Below are 18,954 nucleotides of genomic sequence, written 5' to 3'. Positions count from 1 at the left end.
GCCTCCCGCTTGGAAGGCGGGAGCCTTGTTCTCGCCCCCGCCTTGGCCTGTCAGTTTGCCTGAGGAAACTGGGCAGGTCCTTTCTTCTATTTAGGCCCCAGCCTTGACATTTAATATAAGCTTTCTGACCTCTTTCCGATTCAGCCTTTGGATTCCGGGGGCGTGGCCAGGGGCGGAGTCTGTGGGCGTCCTGGAGATGGTGCCTAGCAACGTCAGAGGTGGGGGCCGCGCAGGAGCAGGGGCCCAGGGAACTGGCCCGGCCCCCGAGGTCCTCCCGAAAGGGGCATCATGACTGACTCCAGTGAGGTGCGGGCTGGGGAGGCTAAAGCAAAGGCCAGGGTGGAAGAGACCAAGACTCTTCCCGGGTTCCCAGGACAGATTTTAAGTACGGGAGAGGCAGGGTCACCTGTGCATTTCAGGAAAGTCCCTGGCTACTGTGCAGAGAGCTGAGGGCCTTGGACATGAGGCAGAGAGGCCGGTGGGAAGGTCAGCGGGCTGGCCGGAGCAGACATCCAGAAAGAGGTGGCATTGGCTCAGACGAGGGGACCAGGGAAGGGAGATTTTTAGAAAGTGGAACCGACAGGGCTTGAGGACAGATGGGACATAGGTCTCCAGTTGGGGTGGCTGGCAGGGAAGGTATCTCCACCGAGGTCTAAAGCCTGGAGCAGAAGCCAAGTGAGGTGGTCGGTTTGGGTATGAGGGTCCCACAGGATATCCAAGAGCCTCTGAGGCCTGGGCTTGGGGCAGGGCCTGACCTGGAGACATTAGAGCTTTAGGTGTTGGCAGCTGACAGTGGGAACTGAGTAGGACCAGGAGGAGAGCAGAGGGCCATGTGAGCATGGGGGCCCTGACTTTTGACCTCAACGGTAGGAGAGGGAGAGATGGAGGCTCACCCCAAGTGTGAGAAGAGAAGGGGGGGTTGCAGTATCCCTAAGGGGAATGGGGCCCCACTGCCACAGGACCCCAGATCCAGACTCCTACAGGCCTCAGTTCCACCCTTCTTCCTCCCATAAAATTGTTGACAAGAGTGTGTGTGGGGGGTGGGGGCCCAGCCATCTCTGAGACCTACTCCAGCACTGCTGTCCCTCGGTTCTAGGATCCTCTGAGACATGACCAGGCTTGCTCACAGCACATCCCAAAGCCGTGGGTGTTTCCAGTCCCAAAGGGGACCCTGCAGCTCATCTTTGGGACCAGCCAGGTGTTCCAGGGCTTCGAAGAACCCCAACCAAAGCCCAAGGGGTTAACAGTGCCTCTCAAAGTCAGGGAGTAGTGAGTGACTACCTTGCCCTAGGGTCCCAGGTTCCTGTCCTGTTCAACCATTGATGTGCTGTGTAAGCCCCAGGACAGTTACTCTCCCTCTCTGTGTCTCAGTGAACTCAACTGTGTAATGGGGCTCTTCCATCCCAGCCTGAAAAAGGGCTGCTGGCCTGGGTGAGCTCCAGGAAGGCTGGCCCATCCTCCCTGGTCACTGCCTGGCCCTCGTGCCCCTCCCCGCCCTGGCCCAGCCACATGCCCTGGGCTTGGTCCAAATTCAGGGCCAGCCTCTCTACCTGGAACCCTACACCCTCCGCAGCTACTTCCAAGGCCAGAGGAGCCTGGAGAGAGAGGACTGGGAGACGGCCGTGCTCTTTTGCTCCCGTGTGCTCCACTTGGACCCCCACCTGGTGAGGGGAGGGCCTGGGTGGGCAGGGTGGGGACTGGCACGTCCGCCCGCTCACTGGGCCACTTGTCAGGCCCCTCCTCTTTGCATCAGTAACAGGGATGCAGGAGAAGGGTCAGCAGCCCAGGTCCCCTCGCCCTCAGGTAGACTTCTATGCCTTGCGGGCCGAGGCCTATATCCAGCTCTGCGACTTCTCCTCAGCCGCCCAGAACCTGAGAAGGGCCCACTCCTTCGAGCCGGAAAACACCAAGTACCTGGAGCGGCTCACTTTGGTCCTTTACCTGCAGGTGCTTGGAGCCACCCAGCTCCCCATCTCACATCCAGGCCTCGCTGGCTCTCCCTCCAGCTGTGGGGTACTTTCCTTACTCCTGGGACCAGCTCTGTCTCCATGGGGACCTCCTCACCCCAGCCAGGCAGCTGGCACTCGCAGGCACTCAGGACATCGCCCACTTCCTGAGTTGCTCTACTGGCAGGGCTGGGTCAAGTCTTGCAATGCTGTCCCACAGATGATGGGAGTGACCTACTTACTCTGCCTGATATGGGAGCCATTGGCCACATGGAGCCCTTGAGCCCTTGAAAGTGGGTGGTTGTCAGAGGAACCGAATTTTTAAATTTCATTGACTCTTAATTCAATGAAATTTAAATTTATTAGTGACCTGAAGCTGATGGCTGTCACATTGGACAGCACAGACCTAGGGTCTAGAAGCTCTAAGTGCTAAGAGGTCATAGATCCCTCCCCTGTTTGTGATTCAAAATGAAAACAATATTAAACCATGAAGCACCAATAAAGTCCTGATTTTTTTTCCATTTTAACAAATATGATTCCTTTTTCTAAAATGTCAATTATCCAATTCTTAAAAAGAAACATTTTTGGGGCCTAAAGTACATGCTTATTCTGTCCTCTGTGGGCCCTGAGTCCTACTGTGCCACTTCCTGTGTGCCCTTGGGGAAGCCCTGCATCTCTCTGAGCCTCAGTGCCTTCATCATAAAAGCGCATAACAGCCAGTGCCTGGGAGACCACGCCAGTCCAAGCTGGGTCTGTCTGTACTTAGCTCTGCCGTTCTCATCCCAGCTCCTATCCTTTCTCTTTTTCTCCCTGTTTCCGTGTCTCTGCATTGCTGCCTGCCTCTCACCAATGGTGCATTTCTCACTGTCTCTCACCATCTCTCCCCAGCTCTGTATCTCCCTCCCAGTCACTATCTCTGTCTCCGTTTCTCCCAGGGTCTGCCCAGCTCTGTATCTCTCTCCACCTCTGTCTGTTTCTCTGTCTCTAGCAGTCTCTCCCCACATCGAAAAGGCTTTGTCCTTGTCATGTGTCCCCCTCCCCTTCCTCTGCCCTACTGGTGGGTCCAGTGGGGCCAGGCTGGGCCAAGCAGAAGTGGCTACCCCTGTGTCCTAGGGCCAGTGCCTGTTTGAGCAGTGTGCCTATGTGGACGCCCTGAATGTCTTCTTACAAGCCTCTGAGCTCCAGCCCAAGAAATCCTGCTTCCGGTATCGATGGTGAGTGCCTGGACCATGTCCCAAGAGACCCCCATTCGCCCACAGCCCTGTCCCGCCTCGCCTCCCCCACCGCGGACAGGCAGTAAGCACCCTCTGCCCTCCGCCCGCAGCATGGCCTGCCTCCTGGCACTTGAACGGCATCAAGACTGCCTCTTGCTCATTGCCAAGGAGCTGAAGCAGTGCTCCACCAACTCCGATATCTACATCCTCCGAGCCAGGCTCTACAACGTCTTACAGAAGGTAGAAGAGGGAGGGCTGGCAGGTGCACGCCCCTCCTCCCCTGCCCTGGCCTGTGAGCCCCCAGTGTGCCCCGGGCCAACCCAGGCACATATCCCCACAGGGCAGTGGACACTGTCCTCCTTGGACAGAGGCCTCCAGCCAGCCCAGCCCACTTGGCTGCCCAGTTGGGCAGTGGCTCCATCGTTGTTCAGCCCTGGCTCTAGGCCAAGCTGGGCCCTGAGGAAACCACCAGGTAAGAGGCAGATGTCATCTGCCCTCATGGAGCCTACAGCCCAGGCGAGGCAGCCCTGAGCAGGTGACAGCACAGAGTGATTGGACCACAGGAGCAGAGAACCTTAGACATGGCCAGTCACCTGCAACCCCCTCCCTCCCTCTCTTCCTTCCTTTTTTCCTTGCTTCCCTCAGTAAGCATCTACTAAGCATCCTCCTCTGGCCAGGCCTGGACTGACCATGGAGACAGACGGTACAAGGAAAACTTGGGGATAAGAGAGATTTGGGGCCCCAGGGGAGGTGGGGGGGCCCCACAGGAGGAGGGGGCTGCAGGTATGCCAGGGCATGGGGTCACCTGAGAGGTTGGCAAGACTGCAGGTCAGGCAGGGCCTTGTGAACCCAGGAGGATCCTGCCTTCTTCCTGGAAAGGTCCCTCTGGCTGCTGGGGGAAGACTGAGCTGGAGGGCACAAGACCAAGTCGGGGGGCCGGGAGCCTGGGGGGAGGTTGAGCAGCCATCTCACAGGAGAGCAGGGCGATGGGGAGGGGGCCAGAATGACCTTGAGGGTGTCAAGAAGGGGACAAGTGCCACAGCCCTTTAGAAGTCAGGACAGAGACTGAGTGTGGGTGTGTGAGGGAGGGTTCAAGAACAGTGGATGAGGAGCCAGGAAACTCAGGAGCTGAAGGGAGGAACAGGTGTAGGCAGGATGGGCCTCACTTCACCACGTCCTGGGGTGGTTGGAAATGGGAGCCTGTGATTCCGGAGGGAGGGCTCCGCTGCCCCTCAGGAGTGGCCCTGGGTCGAGATGCATCCGGCTCCGCCTGCCTCTGCTGAGGTCTGGGTTTCTGTGTCCACGTGAGTCCATGCAAGAGCCTCCTTCAGAGGACCAATAGTTATTGAGAATTACCGTCGGTCTTGATTTTAGCCGCTCGGCCTCCTGAGCCCCTGCTCAGTGTAGACCCTGTTCTAACACTTTAACCAAGTTCGTCTTTAAGACTCTCAGTAACCCTTTGAGGTAGATACTACCCATTGTCCTCTTTTCACAGATGAGGAAGCAGGCCCAGAAGGGTTAGGTGACTTGCCCAAGGTCACACAGCCAGTACTCGGTGGTGCTGGCCTTGAACCCCGGTCCCCCCTCCAAAAGCCCTGCTCTTAGGCTTCATCGCTTCCCCCTTCCACTCACACCAGGTATCCACACTGTTTTCTCCACTCACCCTTCAACCAGTTATGCTGCATGACCCAAGGTGGTTGCTAAAGCTGTTGATTGACTGACTGACCTACACACCCAGGGAAGGTATTTGCCTGGGGATGTTCTGGTCATATCCAGGCCTAAATCTTTTCTTGGTCAGGGCTGTCTTGGGCTTTAAAGGTCAGGAGAGTGGAGAGGGAGGATGTACAGGGGAGGATGGTGTGGACACAGCAGACCCCAAGGAGATGGCATCTGCAATCCCAATTGATGGCAGAAAGCACCAAGGCTGAGCAAGGACCTGGCCTGTCCAAGGTCACATCTGAGAAGGAGGCTGCAGGGATCAGGCCTGGGATGGGATTTTCCCACAATGCTCCCCTGCCCCAGGAGGCTGAAAAGGGTAAACAGAGATGTGGGGGCACTGAGGAGGTGGGGGGAGCCAACCTGCCCAGAGAGAGGCACCTACAGGCCTCCACGGCTCACCTATTGGGCAGAGCAGGCTTCAGCTGGGCCTGCGTGCCCGATGCCATCTCCACCCCCTGCCACCCGCACAGCCCAGCCTCTGCTACCGTGACCTGCACAGTGCCTTGCTGCTGGAGCCAAAGCACCCACAGGCCAAGGTACTGCTCAAGATGATGGTGAACCAGTCCCAGAAGGCGCGCCAAGATGCTGGGGTCCTGGCCGTGCAGGGCCACCTGCAGCAGGCGCTGCAGCGCATCAACTGCGCCATCGAGAACAACCCTCTGGACCCCAGCCTCTTCCTCTTCCGGTACTGCCTAGAGAGGTGCTGGTCTTGGGTTCCAGGCCCTGCCCTGCCACAGACTTGCTGTGTGGTGTCAGAAGAGTCCAAGGCCCTCCCTGGAGCCTCAGTTTCCCCATCTGGCCTCTAATAATCTTGCCCTACTTCTCATTGGGGTCAAGGCATCATGGGAGGTGGTCTCTGTCACTGTCCCTGGAGGAGGGGCAGGCAGCTGCCTCCCAGTTCACCTGGGAATCCTAGAACCCCGGGCCTGCTGAGTTCATTCCTGGGAAGGTCAGACCAGCTCAGGGGACAAAGTTTGGGTTTGAATTCCAGCCCTTCTAAGGGCTCACTATGTGACTCAGGGCAGTTTAACCTCTTTGAGCCTGGTTTTTCTCATCTAAACAGTATAGGTAAAAACATCTACCCTGTGGATATGAAGCCCTTAGCATAAAGGCCAGAAACATGCCTGGCTCACAAAAAGAAAGAAGGAAGCTATTTTTGAGAAAAATTAATTTCCCAGTGACTAGCTGGTTGTGTGAGCCTTCTATCTAGGGCCAGCCCCACAGGCCAAACTACCTCCGTGGGTCAGAAGGCCCCGAGTGGGTAGCGGCTTGCTGGGTCCCTCCCCCATCTGCCCTGCCCTCCCCTGTAGGGGCACCATGTACCGACGGCTCCGGAAGTTTGATGGAGCCGTGGAGGACTTCCTGAAGACGCTGGACATGGCCCCTGAGAGCCAGGAAGACGTGGTGCAGCAGGCACAGCGCCAGCTGCTTCTGGCCTACAACGACTTTGCCGTGCACTGCTACACGCAGGGCGCCTACCAGGAGAGCGTGCTGCTGCTGAACCAGGCCCTCAAGGACGAGCAGCGGGAGAAAGGCCTCTACATCAACCGTGGCGGTGAGTGGGGCCAGCAGGGGACAGGGGACAGGCAAGCCCCTTGCCGGGCTAACGCCAGGCTTGGCACCTGAGGCCCTTGGGGCTCTAACTACTTCTCAGGCCTCATCTCCCACTGCTCCCTTTCGTGAGCTCGCAAAATCCGGGCCATTCCACCTCCCATAGGCTGGGCCTCTCCCTGAAATGGCCTCCCTTCCAGCCCATCCCAGCCCCTCCAATGGCAGGACTGAGTGCCAGGTACCTTGGGCCTGCCACCGGCCTCAGCGCAGCACACAGCCAGCTCTTAGCAAAGGCACAGCCACAGGTTCTGGTCCTAGTTCTGCCACTGCCTCAAGTTTGACCTTGGACAAGTCCTTTCCCCTCTGCAGCCCTGTTTTCCCTTTCTTAAAAAGGGCATAATGATATTCATTCATTCAGAGACGTTCATTTATTTCCCGACTGCCTAAGTATCTTACTGTGACATTAAGTAGTAGTGATGACGGTCGCTAACATTAACTGAAAGCTTTCACCAGAGGCACTGTGTATGCCTCCCCAAGGAAGTGACTTCATGCTGGAACCCAAAGGGTGGGGTAGGATTTCCCATCAGTACCTCAGCTCGACCTAAAACCCTTTCAGGGGCGCAAAGTCCAAAGGCCTCTAAGCCCTGCCACCCTCAACACCTTCTTCTCATTCCCCTTCTTCTTCTCTGTTCTCTAGCCACGGTGACCCCTCGCCTGTGCCCTGCGCCCCCGCCTCAGCCCTGCGCACACTCACACGGATATTTCTGCTTAGGACCTCCCCCCACCCCACTCCCCATACCCCCTGGCTCACCCCTACTCACCCTTCAGGTTCCAAATTAAAAGTCACTGCCTTGGGGAGCTCCTCCCTGTTGTCTCCTGCGCCGTAACCTAAATCATGCTCCTTGTCATATTCCTTTGGTGCAGTTATCCTGATTCTGATTATGGGGTTCTGGGTGATTATTGCTTTATCGTTTATTTCTCCCACTAAATGGTGAGATCCTTGTGGTAGGGCTTGGCTGTCTCTGGCTCCTGGTTGTGCCCCCAGCACCCTCATTTAGTGTTGTTGAAAGACAGATGGAAGCAGATGGAAGGAAGGAAGGGAGGGAGGAGGGAGGAGGGAATGAAGAGGGGGAGAGAGGGAGGAAGAAGGAAGGGGGAAGAAGAGGAAACACTAAATGGCTCAGTGTCCCAGGATGAGCTTTGGGAAATGTTGCCTTAGACAAATTGACGAGTCTCGTCAAAATGCTCAGCATCAGGCAACAGGGAAAAGATGCCCAGATGCCCAGAAAACCTCTTGAGGAGCCCATGATCGCCCGTATGTGCTATCAGCCAGCAGTTTCTGGCCCTAGCCCCTGGGAAAGCAGGCTGGGCTGGCGCTCCCAGGCACTGGGGATTGAGGCCCACTCAGCCCCACGCCTGGGCCCCAGATTGCTTCTTCCAGTTGGGCAACCTGGCATTTGCTGAGGCGGACTACCAGCAGGCGCTGGCGCTGAGCCCACACGACCAGGGCGCCACCCTGCGCATGGGCCTCCTGCAGGAGAAGATGGGCACCTGTGAGCAGAGGCGAAGGTGCAGTGGGTGGGGAGGGGGAGGCGGGGGCAGGGACGGGGCGGGGCGCGGAGGGCTGGGCCCAGCATGAAGACACCTGCTGGCATCCCAGCAGAAGCATCTCCCAGCTACGTCTCCTAAATATTGATTTTATTTTCCAAGGTTTTACTAAGATTATTTCACTTTTTGTCCTGGCTATTATAGTAATGTGTGCCTTTTGTAAAAAATTGAAGTGTTCAATAATATATAACTCAGAACCCCTGCTTGCCAAGATAAGTTTGGTAAACATCCCTTTAGACTTTTTCCTATGCTTATATTAACAATAATCATTTTAGAAAGTGGGGTCATGCTAAATTATTTTTGACTTGCTTTTTTAACTTTCCATGGTATTATATACATAGGCCTACCCCCTTCTCTTTTATTGCTTGCATAGTATTCCATTCTATGGATGTGCCACAGTGATTGCTTTAGACAGTCTTCTACTGATGAATATTTGGGTTGTTTCCAGTTTTTTATTATAAATAATGTTGTAAAGATCATGCAGGACATACATTTGCATGCATTCATACTCGTAATTCTGAGGTTAAATTGCTGGAGGTAAAATTGTTGGGTTAACGAATGTGAACATTTAATTTTTTTATGTATTGTTTTTATTAGAGAAGTTGTATACATTTAACATTTTAATAGGTAATATCAAATTGTTCTCCAGAAACCACAAACCAATATAAATCTCCCCTAGAAAAGCAGAGCCTTGATTTCCCCAAACCTCTCCTGCACAAGGTGTTAATGACTATTTTTCAACTCGGCTAAACTAATAGGCAAAAAAGTCTCTTGCAGTTGATTTAATTTGCATGCTTAAATTGTCAGTGCAGTCCAGTGTCTTTCACGTGTTTACCGGCCATTATGGCCTGCCCAAATATTTTGCCCATTTTGCTGTTGAGTTGCTCAATTTTTAAAAAAATTGCTTAAGAGTCCTTTTAGGCTAGAAAAATTAACCTATTGTCTGCCACAGGTAGCAAAATGCATTTTCCTTATTTATGGCTTTTCTTTGTGGTATTTTTGCTACTCAATAACTTGAAATTTCACTGTAGTCAAATTAGTTTTTTCATTTTTAGTTGCTGGGTTTATGACATTTTCAGGAAGGCCTTCCCTACTCCAAGATCATAAGAATATTCACTTATGTCATGGTTTCATACAAGCATTTCCTCTTGGGTCCATCAAGAGCGTAGCTTGTAGAACAGTGGGCTTGGTGGGAGGAGCAGGGATGTGCCTGGTTTTCCCTAAATTCCTCATGGGGCCCAGAAGACTATGCCATTTCCCCCCAGGTGGCCCAGCTCACAGCAGCCTGGGGCCTGCTTTGTCCTGCAGGCAGTTCCAGAAGGCAGAGAACCACTTCTCAGTGGCCATCCAGCATAACCCCCAGAAGGCCCAGTACTACTTGCACAGGGCCAAGAGCCGGCAGATGCTGCAGAACTTTTTTGGGGCCCGCCAGGATCTTGCCACTGTCCTGATTCTCGATCCTAAACAACCAAAGGTGGGTTCCTGCTAGGCCAGGAGAGCGGGCTCCAGAATAAATACCTCTGGCCACCTGAAGATACTTCCTGTCCCTAAAAGAAAGCAGTTTGGTGATAATAAGAGCTATTAATATAGTAATAGGAGCTATTGTTTGAGTACCACTCTTCAAGACAGGAACTATTATCACTCCCCAGTCTACAGATTAGGAAAGCAAGGCTCAGAGAAGTCAGTTCCCTTGTCCCAGGTCACACAGTCTAGAGGTCCAACCCTCATTTGGCTCTAGAATCTGCAGAACTCACCATCATTGCTCTCTTCTTGGAACGGATGCTTTGTTGTGGTCTCCTGCTGGTTCTGGAGCAAGAAAGTCTAGCCCTTAAAAAACAACCATTTTTCAAAACCATCCCCCTTCGATCCTGACAAAGGCCAAGCAGGAATCCATGAGGGCAGGGCAGCAGTACACCAGCTGCCCCCTGCCCCGACCCCACCGGGCTCTGCTCACCCTTTCCCGGCAGCTGACCCTGCTGATGAACAACCTCTTCCCGGGCATGTCGGTGGAGGACGTGCTTGACAGCCAGGTGGCCCGTCTGGCCAGACTGCAGCTGGAGCGGGCGGTGGAGAGCATCACGACACCTGGCATCCCGCAAGGCATCGTGGGGTGAGCTCCCCAAGTGGGGCCCACAGGCCAGGGGTGGGGAACTGTGGGAGCTAAAGGCTCCTCGGGTTCCAGCTGCCTCCTCAGGTCACTATCCAGCCCCTAGAGATGGCGGGGTGAGTCAAAAAAACAGACCCAGCACCTGGGGCAATGGCTTGGCAGGCTGCTCAGAGAGCAGGAATTACAGCGCCAGAAGGCCCATGCCCTGCAGTACTTGTGGAAGCTGGAGAAACCTTGGGTCGAGACCCACCTAAAGATCGGAGGCTACAACCCCCGCTCCCTGCAGGCAGTGCAGGAAAGCACAGAGGAAGAGGCTGAGGCCCCCAAGGAAGAGAAGAGGGAGGTGAGTGGGCACACACGGGGCCACGGAGCCTCAGGTCTAGGGCTGAGGGATGCAGGCCCGGCTCAGTCACCTCTTAGCTGTGCGACGTCTTGCTAGGAAACGGAGGTGAAACAGCAGGGGCACCCCTTGGAGCAGGTGCATGAGGATGTGGGCCTTGGCCCATCTTGCCCATGCTCCTTCCCAAGTTCTGCTGGGTGCACTGACCGCTTGTGCCAGAATTCTTAAAGTCATCGCTAAAAACTTTTTGCTGAATGTAACATAAATCAGAAAAGTGCACAAATCATAAGTTAAGAGTGCGATGAATTTTTACAAACTGAATATATCGTGACCCCATTGTCCAGATCAAGAAAAGGACATACCCAGATCTCCAGAAATCCTCTCATGCTCCCTCCTACTACACCCCCTCCACAAACACACCCCATAAGGCTAATCACTGTCCCAATTCCTAACAAAAGAGTGAGTTTGTCTTTTCTTCATATAAATGGACAAATATAGTAAACCCTCATGTCTCTGGCTCCTTTCACTAAACATTGTTTGTGGAGATTCATCCAGGTTGCTGTTAAGTATTCCATTGCGTGAAAGTCCCACAGCTTATGTAGCCTTTCTACTGCTGATAGACATCAAGTAAATTTATGTGAGAAGGAAACTTTACATAATTGAAGTAAATGGAATACTTGCATCCTTGCCATAAATGGAAAATTCCAGCCATACATTTTTCTAGCTCATATTAGAATAAAAACAAAGATACAAAATTTTCATCTGTGTACCCCTATGCCACTCAGGGAGATGTTGAGTCAATGCATCCAGAGCCCAGAGCACAATCAGAGCCAGTGCAGGAAAGTGTTGGCACTTAGCAGCTCTGCCTGCTTCGCCCCCTCTAACTGCAGTGCAGCCCTCACTGCCTGCAAGTGAGCAGGCAGCCAGAGGAAACAGCAGCCAAAAGTCTGGCTGAGGACTCCAGCAAACCTGGATTCCAACTCCAGCTTCTATTTCTTAGCTGAGTTGGCCGTGGGCAAGCAGCTCAAGCACTCAGGGCCTTGGTTTCCTGATCTGTGAAATGGCAATAGTGGTTGCACATTCAACTAAATGTGTTAGTTGAATGAAATAGGATAAGACAGCTAAAGCAAGTAGAAGCTCCTCAGTTCCTCCCTAACCACTCACCAGGGTACAGCACTTTACAGCTTACAGAAGCCTGTCCCACCCTGGGTAAATGGGTAGGGACTCCTATTCTTATTTTGCAGATGGGGAAACTAAGGCCCCAAGCAGCTCTTCCTCCAGCACCATGACTGTCTAGCCTGGCCACTCTCCCTTCCTGTCGAGTCTTAGCCCTAGTCTGGTAGCTTGGAGGAGCTCCAAGCTCCAAGGAATGACTACTGAAGGGTCCCAGGGCCTGCTGGTTCCAGAGCTGGGGTCACTGGTCCGAGGACCTCCCAAGGCCTGCGACTGCCCAGTCTGTCTCCTGCTGCAGGAGCAGAAACTGGAGCCCAGCCCTGACAAGGTGACATCCCTGTCCAACAGCTACATCGACCAGACCTCCTCAGGCTCTGCCTTCGGCTGTAAGTCCCCAGTGTTTGTGCTAGGCCAGAGTGAGCCAAAGCAAACCAAAGAGTGGGAAAAAATCAAGGATCAGACTCACTGACTGGGTATGGATTTGGGCTCTGCTGCCTATAGCTGATTAATACATGGAATAATCATCCTTAACTTTGTGGGATCGTGGGGAGGACTCAGCAAGATGACGCCCAGCACAGAGCCTGGTGGCGGAGTCTCACCACACAGTATTTCCCGGTGGCTGCCAGCTCCACCGTCGTTCCCTCTCAGGCCCGTTCCCTTTTCTCTCTGTCCTGCTGGCCCATCCCTGAAACCAGCCCAGAGTCCTATGCTTGTCCAAGGGGCTTTTACTCCCAATTCTGTCAGACACCAGCCTAGAGGGAACAAAAGTGAAAAACCCAGGAATGTGGCTCCAAACATGAAATCCCAAAGGCTGATATGAGTAGTTCATGATAGGGATGAAATTATCACTGCCCCAGTGCACTTCCTTCCATTCACTGCAGTTCAACAAATGGCCTAAGTGTCCAGGGGTTCCTTGCATGAGAGGACCTCTTGGTTCTAAAAGGAAGAAAGCACACAGGTAAACAGGTACAGTGAGAGGGAAAGTCCAGAGAGCTAGTAGTGCATTTAATCCCTCTGGGGGAAGTCAAGGAGGAATAAAGGTTAGCCATGTGGGAAGGGGTGGAGCAGGGGGAAGTGATGTGGGGAGGAGAGCCCAAGTCCTATAGGTTGTTGGTTGTAGCTGGAGCGCAGAGGGCAAGGGGCAGCTAGCAGAGTAGAGGCCCGGGGCTGGGCAGGCAGGGCCCGGGGTCCTTGGACAGCACCCCCTTATCTTAAAGGCCTAGCCCATGTGCAGGGCTCCAGCTGCCAAGGGAGAGCCAGGCTGTGTGCTCTGGCAGACCTTCCCTTTTGGCCATGCAAAGCCTCAGGGGTGCAGGCAAGGATGAGGCCCGGAAGCCCCATTTTCCTCAGGCTGTCCAGGGAAAGTAGAGCAGGCCTTGAACTCTGGAAGGAGGCCTGACAGGTGCTCTTGGCACACTCTTCCAGTCAGGGCCACATCCATCTCAGAGACGGGTTCGTCCACTATCTGCCGGGAATACAGGAGCACCTCAGCCACTGCTGGGACTTTCTCCAACTCCTCACCGCTGAAGATTCCATCCTCAGAATCCAGGATCACCAGGGAAGGCCCAAGCCGGAGCCAGAGCCCCCCCAGCAAAGCAGAGGCCACTCAGGACCCACAACGGCGGCTCAAAAAGACGAAGGCCACCCGGAGCCAGGGATGGGGACCCGGCAGAACTAACTACACCCAGGACCAGAGCTGGAGACTGAACCGAAGTTCCAGTAAAAGCAAGGATTTCTGTGACTCAAGTCAGAGCTCCAGCAAGACCGAGACTGCCCAGGGATCAGGCCAGAAGCCCAGCAAGACTGAGGCTACTCAGGACCAGAGACAAAGGTCTAGAAAGGCCAAGGCTGCCCAGAGCAGGAACCACAGGGCCAACAAGGCCAAAGGGGCCCAGGGCCGGAGCTTGAGCCAAAGTTCCAGCAAGACCATGGTTTTCTGTAACTCAAGTCAGCACTCCAGAAAGACTGAGGCTATCCAGGGCATGAGCCAGAGGCCCAGCAAGACTGAGTCTGCCCAGGACCAGAGCCAGAAATCCAGTGATGCCAAGGCTGCCCGGAGCAGAAACTACCGGCCCAGCAAGGCCAAGGCTGCCCAGGACCAAAGCCAGAGGTCCAGTGAGGCTGAAGCTGTCCATGGGAGGAGCCAGAGACCTAGCAAGGCTGAAAATGCCCAAGGCTGGAGCTGGGGACAAAGCCAAAGTTCCAGCAAGACCAAGGATGCCCAAGGCTCCAGCCAAAGCCCCAGCAAGACAGAGGCTTTGCATGACCCAGATCAGAGGCCCAGTAAGATCAAGGTCACTGAGGGCCCAAGCGAGAGCCAGAGTCAAAGACCCAGCAAGACCGGGACTATATGGGGCCCAAGCTGGAATCCCAGAAGGATTGACACCCAGAACTGGAGCCAGAGCACAAGCCAAAGTCCCAGGAAAACCGAGGCTGCCCAAAGCCACAGCCCCAGCAGTTCTGCTGCTCCCTGAAGGGGCCACTTAGCCTCTCAGTCCCCGCAGGGGAGGGGAGAGATTCCACACATGCATACACACTGGCACCACAGCCACTCGGGAAAGCTGCCTCCTCCCAGAGCAATCAGAAACCTCAGCCAATGTTCCTCTGGTCCCACGACTAAGTTTATTTTACTTGTTCTCTTCTTCTACAAAATTAAAAACTTTTAAAACCAGGTTCAAGTATCAGCCTGAGTTCCTACATCCAGCCTGGTTCCGTGAAACTGAAACAAAACGTGTGGGCTGCAGGACTAGGGAGTACGGCCTCAGAGAAGAAGCCAAGGGCAAATCAACCCAGGAAGGAAGGGGCAGCCACGAGCCACAGTCCCTGAGTTACAATTCACATTTTAAGGAGGCTCAGGCTGGAGGGGGGAGATCAAAGCCTGGTGAGGTCCTGGGTGACCAGGGGTGTCCCTGGGGAGGGCAGCTGAGGCCAAAATGTCCTCAAACTAGTTAAGAGGCCAGGGCAAGCTCCAGTCCTCTGTCCTGTAGCCTGGCCAACACCTGTCTTCATCTTTACTCTCTGTACTCTGGATCTGCTCTTCAGGAGGCATGGGACAAGGGTCCCTCTGCCAGAGGCCCCAAGGCTTTCCCGGACAGCCTGGCCAGGTGGGGGAGGGCAAGGATGTCACCCCAGAGTCTCAGAGGAAGAAGGCGATTCGGGAGGCCACGGTCTTGCAGCCATTGGAGGAAAAGAGCTGCTCGTCCTCAGGAAAGAAGGTGGTGCTGTCCAGCACAGCCTGGACCACCTCATCCCTTGGCTCCAGACCCAGCTGGGCCAGCTCGTTGAGCACACAGTGCCGCACATGGTGCCGCTGGAGCGGGAGGAAGGGCACCATGACGTCCAGGAGGCGTTCCTCCATGATGCCCGAGCGCCAGAAGCCATCTGGAGGAAGGGACAGATGGGGAGAAGGTCCTGTGCCCCACAGCCATGGAGAAGCCCAGACTCCCCACCCCCCTAGAGGTCAGTGGAGGCATGATGCTGGCCTCAATCCTTTTAGACACCGTCTAGGGTAGGGCTCAGGGAGGCTCTAAGACTTGCCCAAGGCCACAGGGCTAGGAGCACCAGATCCCGTGCACTGAACCACTGGATCAGTGGGCAGCACATCAGATGCCGGGATATACCTGGCCCACCCCGGGGAGTCCAGCCCAATGGGTCTGGGTGTGAAGCCCCAGAGCCCAACTCACGGTGAGGGTTCTCCAGCACAGCCTGGGAGATGGCCGGCTCCAGCTCCTGCAGACGGATCTCCTCACGGTCCCGGTGGCTGCGCCATGCCTCCAGCACCACCTGATTGATCTGCTCACCACCAGTGTTGCTAAAACCATGGGGACCCAGGCGGGAATCACACAGGGACTAGTGGGGGGCAGGATTTGGCCCTCCCTACCCTGGTGCCACCTAAGTATGACTTGAACCTGGGGGCGCAGCTCAGTGCTGGCAGGAGCCAAACCCACTGAAAACGTTCCACACAAACCACTTCCCCACTCCAGATCTTGTGTCCACAACTGTGATCTGTGAAATTCACCTACACGTGCCTTGTGCGTTAGAGTTTACAAAACAATTTTGTGTTCCTTAACTGACTTTCCTCATCTAGCCTCTAGGACAGCAGGGAAACTCAGAAAGGTGAAGTCAGTTGCTTGAGGAAATGCAGCTCAGACTGTCGGAGCTGGGATTAGCACACGGCTCCTGCTTTTTTCCAGACCTGTGTCCTCCCAGCCGCAGAAGAGGGGAAGCTCTTTGACACAACAGGGCTTCCTCAGAGTGGCAAAGATTAAAAAGACTGAGCTCAGAATGGGCTTTAAGAATGTCAAAGGGAAGGTCAGCCACCACGAATGAGTGGGAGGGCCTTGGGGAGGCCCAGCTGGACCCAGGGGTAACAGGATTCTGCTCTGGGACCACAGGCCAAGACTGAATAGCTGGGACCTCAGAGAGGGTGCCCCCTCCTCCCACTGCCCACTGCAAAGCCGGACCCCACCTGATGAAGATGAAGATAGCTTTGCGATAGTTGGTCCCATACACAACCCAGGAGGAGCCCAGGAAAGGTCGTAGAACCTCCATCAGGCCTGGGGGCAGCTTGTCCATCTCATCGAAGAGGAAGAGGGAGCGGCTGCAGGCAGTGAGGTTCCCCAGAACCCAGTTCTTAAGATCCTTCTGCCAGGAAAAGGAAGGAGTTAGAGCAGTGCTGGAGATACTCCCTCAACCCCAAGACTACTTCCCGAGCCAAGAGTGATCCCCTTCCCAGGAAGCTATGGTCTCTCAGATAGCACCAAACGCCTTAATGGGGCTGATGGCAAAACTGTGGACCAGACTGGGACAAGGACTTGCCCAAGGTAACACAGGGAGTCAGCAGGAGAACAGGGACTCAAAGCCAGGCCTCCCACCTCCCTGTTCCGGGCTCCTGCTCTGATACCTACTGCAATCTATAAGAGGAGGAGGCTCCTTTCTGCTGCCTGAACCTGCCTGACAATGTTAACAGCTGAAACAGATCAGCCTGGAAAGTATGTTGCAATCACAACTACAGTAATAGTAGTAAGAGCTAATATTCACTAAGTGCTCACTCTGAGTCATGAATTGAGGTTAAGTGCTTGACATGGAGAGAACAGTGCAGACTGTCTAGCAAACTAGTACTCAATAAATGATACCTGCTGTTATAGAATCACGTCTCTCACAACAACCCTGGCAGGGAGGTACCATTATTGCCTGCCAGGAATCAAAAAGAACTCCTTGTAAGGTGGAATGGCACCATCCCAAGCCCTGTGCAGGATGGGTCCTGAGGGCCAAGGCTCCAACTGGCTGTGTGGCCTGGAGTAAGTGGTTCCCCTCCCTGGGCTCAGGACTCACTCCCTAGGGACTGTCGGCCCATGGTGGGGGAAAATGGTGGTCTAGGACGTGCCCAGCCTACCTTGTAGCGCTCAAGGTGGCTGGGGTGGGGGAAGTGGATGACGGGAGAAAAGTGGTGCACATGGGGGCTGCGGAGACCATCCCGGAAGAGGTAGTGCGCCAGCAGGGAGCTGACGTAGGACTTGCCGGTGCCTGTCCAGCCATGAAGGGAGAGGACCAAGGGCTTGGAGGGAGCCGGATCCTCGACGAAGGCCTTCAGTACCTTCACCACCAGTGACCTGGCCAGGTGCTGGCCCGCCAGGTGCTGGGCCAGATCACACTCCAGACCTAGGGACACAGAAGGTCAGTGTCAGAGGTGAGAACACACCCCCACCAAGAGTTTGGAAGAGGAAGCCATGCCTACAATCTGTTATAGGGACCCCTGTGTCCTGGTATGTTTTTACAAGTGGAAAGGGAGTGGGGGTCTTGGGGTCTCTGACTGCAGGAACCATCCTCAGATGCCCCCAGGAGGACTTTCAGACTGCATTCTGCCCTAAGTGGCAGGGAGCTGCTATAGGATCTACCCCGGGTTCCTGCCCATCTCCCTGGAAGGCCAGTCTATTGTGTGAAGGCCTCAAACCTCCCACAAGGTGCCTGTTGTCAGAAGCCCTCTCTCCACCTTGGCAGGGGCCTGTTTGAGATCCAACAGGCACCCCCAAACCTCGCCCCAGACCAGGTGCCCCAGGCTGTCAGATTCCCTCAACGCCGGGCCCACTTCCGGCTCCGGCCGTCCGGGCGCCTAGGGGTCCCAACCCCTCGGTTCTTCCTTTCGGGTCCAATCTTCCCGGCCCCAACTCCAGGATCTGAGGGCTCTCGCATCAGCCCGCCACTCCACTTCAGGGTCCCACGGCTCCTCACCCTGGAAGTCCGGCCGGAAGTCGCACTCGCAGAAGGCGCCGAAGTTGCAGTGAACCGAAGCCAGGTCCCAGGCGGCGGTCGCGGCCGAGACCAGCCCGAGCAGCCCGAGGAACGAGCCCCAGGGCTGGCAGCCGCTTGTCGCAGCCGCCATCCCAGTGAGGCCCGGGTTGGGTCCGAGACTAGCAACCGCCTCTCATGCGAACTACAACTCACGGCATGCACCGCGGGGCAGCAGCCAGGCCCATCGCCTACAACTCCCGGCTCACTTCTCGCCCTTCTTAAAGGCCTGCGCCGTCATCCCGCTTCAAGACCGGAAGACCGAGGGAAGCCCGCGAGCCGTCCAATCAGGGGCGGCGGGCCTCGTTTCCATGGCCACAGTAGCTAGGTGACCAGCATAGCAGCTCAGACTCAAGAATATATAAAGGAGTTATGACCACAAAGGGTGACGTAGCAATAATAGCAAAAACTTGGGAGGCATTGTACACCTTGCAAAGCGCCGTTCCCATGCTATTTTTTTCTCTTTCACGATGAAAGAGTGCACAGCAGTAGCTTTTGGTGAGCACCTACTATGTGCCATTACTCTTTGGTACCTTGCATATTAAAATATAATAGTACCTGTCCTATTGAGAAATCGTGCTATTTTTAATGAGATGCAGGTACATAAAGCGTTTTGCTTAGAAGGTAATCAATAAATGATCATGTGAGAAGCATGACTGTCCCTTGCCTAGCAGCTACTATGTCCTTAGTGCTTTAACATAAATCTGAGGAAATAGGTTGTTATTGTCCCCACTTTACTGAGGAGATTAAATCTCTTATAAAAGATCTCCCAGCTAGTAAATGGTAGAACCAAACCCAAGTCTGGCTGCCACCAAAGATCTAATGTACAGTGTTATCTGGCCTCTCTTGGTCAGATGCCAGACATTTCAAAATTAGTGAATTTGCTCTCCAGGTCTTAAGCCTGACCTGGAATTGTGTTGATCCACTTTGCTCACCAGAGTGAGGTAACCAAGACCCGCACCCACCTCAGAGATCCCACACCCCCCACACCCACACCCCAATTTCTGG

At 54.6% G+C, this 18,954-nt stretch overlaps 2 protein-coding genes across 3 annotated transcripts; one reads left to right on the top strand and one right to left on the bottom strand.

The window, feature by feature from the left end:
* The first annotated feature begins 147 nt into the window (after positions 1-147).
* Positions 148-14,517, top strand: TTC16 (tetratricopeptide repeat domain 16). Its single transcript, XM_037797319.1, has 14 exons — positions 148-306; positions 1,097-1,269; positions 1,574-1,664; positions 1,804-1,947; positions 3,060-3,160; positions 3,271-3,400; positions 5,350-5,564; positions 6,190-6,434; positions 7,858-7,999; positions 9,347-9,512; positions 10,006-10,148; positions 10,308-10,488; positions 11,957-12,044; positions 13,084-14,517. Exons 1-14 carry the CDS (start codon positions 289-291, stop codon positions 14,130-14,132), a joined length of 2,886 nt encoding a protein of 961 aa, XP_037653247.1. The 5' UTR covers positions 148-288; the 3' UTR covers positions 14,133-14,517.
* TOR2A (torsin family 2 member A) lies at positions 14,258-18,150 on the bottom strand. Of its 2 annotated transcripts, none has more exons than XM_037797317.1 (5): positions 17,890-18,150; positions 17,054-17,319; positions 16,127-16,302; positions 15,338-15,469; positions 14,258-15,039 (listed from the first exon to the last, which is right to left on the bottom strand). In XM_037797317.1, exons 1-5 carry the CDS (start codon positions 18,038-18,040, stop codon positions 14,904-14,906), a joined length of 861 nt encoding a protein of 286 aa, XP_037653245.1. In that variant the 5' UTR covers positions 18,041-18,150; the 3' UTR covers positions 14,258-14,903. The 2 variants fall into 2 exon arrangements, with proteins under 2 accessions (XP_037653245.1, XP_037653244.1); XM_037797316.1 differs by having other exon boundaries at positions 15,342-15,469.
* Between the last annotated feature and the right edge of the window lie 804 nt (positions 18,151-18,954).

The sequence above is a fragment of the Choloepus didactylus genome, chromosome 10, assembly GCF_015220235.1.
Source record: "Choloepus didactylus isolate mChoDid1 chromosome 10, mChoDid1.pri, whole genome shotgun sequence".
Lineage (NCBI taxonomy): Eukaryota > Metazoa > Chordata > Mammalia > Pilosa > Megalonychidae > Choloepus > Choloepus didactylus.
This window is presented reverse-complemented; position numbering and strand designations above follow the sequence as displayed.

Excerpts from the sequence above, each read along its gene's own strand:
- TOR2A (XM_037797316.1), bottom strand. The coding sequence starts at position 18,040 with ATGGCGGCTGCGACAAGCGGCTGCCAGCCCTGGGGCTCGTTCCTCGGG. Across the intron at positions 15,470-16,126 it reads GCTATCTTCATCTTCATCAG|CAACACTGGTGGTGAGCAGA; the intron begins GTGGGGTCCGGC and ends CCATGGTTTTAG. Across the intron at positions 15,040-15,341 it reads TGTGCTGGAGAACCCTCACC|ATGGCTTCTGGCGCTCGGGC; the intron begins GTGAGTTGGGCT and ends CCCTTCCTCCAG.
- TTC16 (XM_037797319.1), top strand. Across the intron at positions 1,665-1,803 it reads TCCACTTGGACCCCCACCTG|GTAGACTTCTATGCCTTGCG; the intron begins GTGAGGGGAGGG and ends CCTCGCCCTCAG. Across the intron at positions 6,435-7,857 it reads CCTCTACATCAACCGTGGCG|ATTGCTTCTTCCAGTTGGGC; the intron begins GTGAGTGGGGCC and ends CCTGGGCCCCAG.